The sequence below is a fragment of the Cervus canadensis genome, chromosome 30 (assembly GCF_019320065.1).
Source record: "Cervus canadensis isolate Bull #8, Minnesota chromosome 30, ASM1932006v1, whole genome shotgun sequence".
NCBI classification, from domain to species: Eukaryota; Metazoa; Chordata; class Mammalia; order Artiodactyla; family Cervidae; genus Cervus; species Cervus canadensis.
This window is the reverse complement of record NC_057415.1, coordinates 11336890-11339575: the sequence shown is the minus strand read 5'-3', so window position 1 is coordinate 11339575 and position 2686 is coordinate 11336890. Positions and strand designations below refer to the sequence as shown.

General features: G+C 37.7%; 1 protein-coding gene across 1 annotated transcript; it reads left to right on the top strand.

The window, feature by feature from the left end:
* The first annotated feature begins 1075 nt into the window (after positions 1-1075).
* Positions 1076-2280, top strand: LOC122431822 (craniofacial development protein 1-like). Its single transcript, XM_043453331.1, has one exon. It carries the CDS (start codon positions 1179-1181, stop codon positions 1995-1997), a length of 819 nt encoding a protein of 272 aa, XP_043309266.1. The 5' UTR covers positions 1076-1178; the 3' UTR covers positions 1998-2280.
* The last annotated feature ends 406 nt before the right edge of the window (positions 2281-2686 follow it).

Below are 2686 nucleotides of genomic sequence, written 5' to 3'. Positions count from 1 at the left end.
TATATCCATTTGAGAAAAAAATCTCAACGCTTTCCTTAAGTCATACATGAAAATTAATTTGATATTGGTCAAGATATAAACTAAAAACTAAAACTATAAAAGTTCTAGAACATAGGATAAAAATCTTCAAACTTAAGGTAGACAAAGACTTCTTGAATAAAATAGCACAAATCATTTAGAAATGATAAATTACATTAATACTTTTCAAAGTACAAAATTTTGCTCTATAAAAGAAAATAAAAAGACAAATCAGAGAGACAAAGAAAACATTTAATATATCTATATTATATATATATGTATATATATATTGCAACTCACTATTAATAAGACACGCAGTCTAATTTATTTTGATAGGCAAAAGATTTAAACAAACACTTTCAAAAAAGATATGACAATAGCTAATACACAATGAAAAGCTGTTCAACATCACTCGTCATAAGGGAAATGCAAATCAAAGCCCTCATGAAAACCTGAAACCATAAAACTCCTAGCAGAAAACAAGAGAAAAACTCCTTGACATTGGTCTTGGCAATAATATTTTTTAGATAGGCCACCACAAGCACAGACAAGAAAAACAAAAATAAATAAGTGGGACCACATTAAACTAAAAAACTCTATACCACAAAGGAAACAGTAAATAAAATGAAAAGGTGACTTACAGAATAGGAGAAAATATTTGCAAACCATTTATCTGATGAGAGGTTAATATCAAGAATATATCAAGGACTCTTAAAACTCAAATACACAAAAAACAAATAACCTGAGTTTTAAAATGAACAAAAGACCTGAATAGACATTTCTCCAAATAAGACATACAAATGGCCAATGAGTACATGAAAAGGTGTTCAACAATAGTAGTCATCAAGGAAATGCAAATCAAAAAACAATGGGACATCACCTCACACCTGTTAGGATGGTTACCATTGAAAAGGCAACACATAACAAATGTTGAGAAGAATTTGGAGAAAAGGGAACACTTGTATATTGCTGGGTATGGATGTAAATTGACACAGTCATTATGGAAAACAGGATGGAGGTTTCTCAAAACATTAAAAATAGAATTACCGGCGGGGTCCGCCCCAGCCACCGCCTCCTGTCTGGCACCACTACGCTCTATCCCTAGAGCTTTGGCTTTGGGCACAGCTGCTTCGCCCCTGTAGACCCTGCGCGGTAGCGACATGGAGGAATTCGACTCTGAAGACTTCTCCACCTCCGAGGAGGACGAGGACTACGTGCCCTCGGGTGGAGAGTATAGTGAAGATGATATAAATGAATTAGTGAAGGAAGATGAAGTGGATGGTGAAGAGGAGACACAGAAAACCAAAGGGACAAAAAGAAAGGCTGAGAGCGTTCTGGCCAGGAAGAGAAAACAAGGTGGCCTCTCACTAGAAGAAGAGGATGAAGAGGATGCCAACGAGGAATCTGGAGGAAGTAGTAGTGAGGAGGAAGATGGAGCAACAGGGCAGGAAAAAGGCATTGAGTCAGAGGATGCCAGGAAAAAGAAGGAGGATGAACTATGGGCCAGCTTCCTGAATGATGTAGGCCCGAAATCAAAAGTGCCCCCAACTACACATGTTAAAACAGGAGAGGAGACTGAAGAGACAAGTTCAAGTCATTTGGTCAAAGCAGAAAAGCTAGAGAAACCTCAAGAAACAGAAAAAGTTAAAATTACAAAGGTGTTTGATTTTGCTGGTGAAGAAGTCAGGGTGATTAAGGAAGTGGATGCCACATCTAAAGAAGCCAAATCCTTCTTCAAGCAAAACAAGAAAGAAAAACCCCAGTCTAACATTCCTTCATCTGTGCCGTCACTTCCTGCCGGGTCAGGGTTAAAAAGATCAAGTGGCATGAGCAGCCTTTTGGGGAAAATCAGAGCCAAGAAGCAGAAGATGAGCACCCTAGAGAAGTCCAAGCTGGACTGGGAGAGCTTCAAGGAGGAAGAGGGCATTGGCGAGGAGCTAGCCCTCCACAACCGAGGGAAGGAGGGGTACATTGAATGAAAAGCTTTTCTAGACCGAGTGGATCACAGGCAGTTTGAAATCGAGCGAGATCTCAGGCTGAGCAAAATGAAGCCCTGATGTGATGAGGAGCCCCCGGCAGTTCAGTCCTCTCTACAGCGTGAGCTTCTTGTGTGTCTGCGAGATGTTTCCTGTTGCTCATCGACTGTCTCCCAGCAAGGTCCTTTTTTCTACATTGAATTTCTTCTTTGTATCTTGATCTCACATGATTTAATTTGTTTAGTTTGTCCTTTCAAAAATAAAAATTAAAAAAAAAAGTAAAAAAAAAAAAAAAATAGAATTACCATATGACCCAAGAATCACACTTCTGGGCATATATACAAAAGAAGTAAAAGCAAGATCTTGAAGAAATATCAGAATTCCCATGTTCATTGCAACATTATTTACAATATTCAAGATATGGAAATGATCAAAGTTTTATTGAGTGACAGATGAATGGATAAAGATAATGTGATATGCACACACATGCACACATACACTAATGGAATAGTATTCAGCCATAAAAGCAAAAAATGCTGATTTTTGTGACTATATGGATGAAGCTGAAGGACATTATACTAAGTGCAATTAACCAGACATGGAAAGATGAATATGTTTTTATTTCATCTGTATATTGAATCTAAATGTGTCTAATTCACAGAAAGTGAAATGGTAGTTGCCATGGGCTCAGT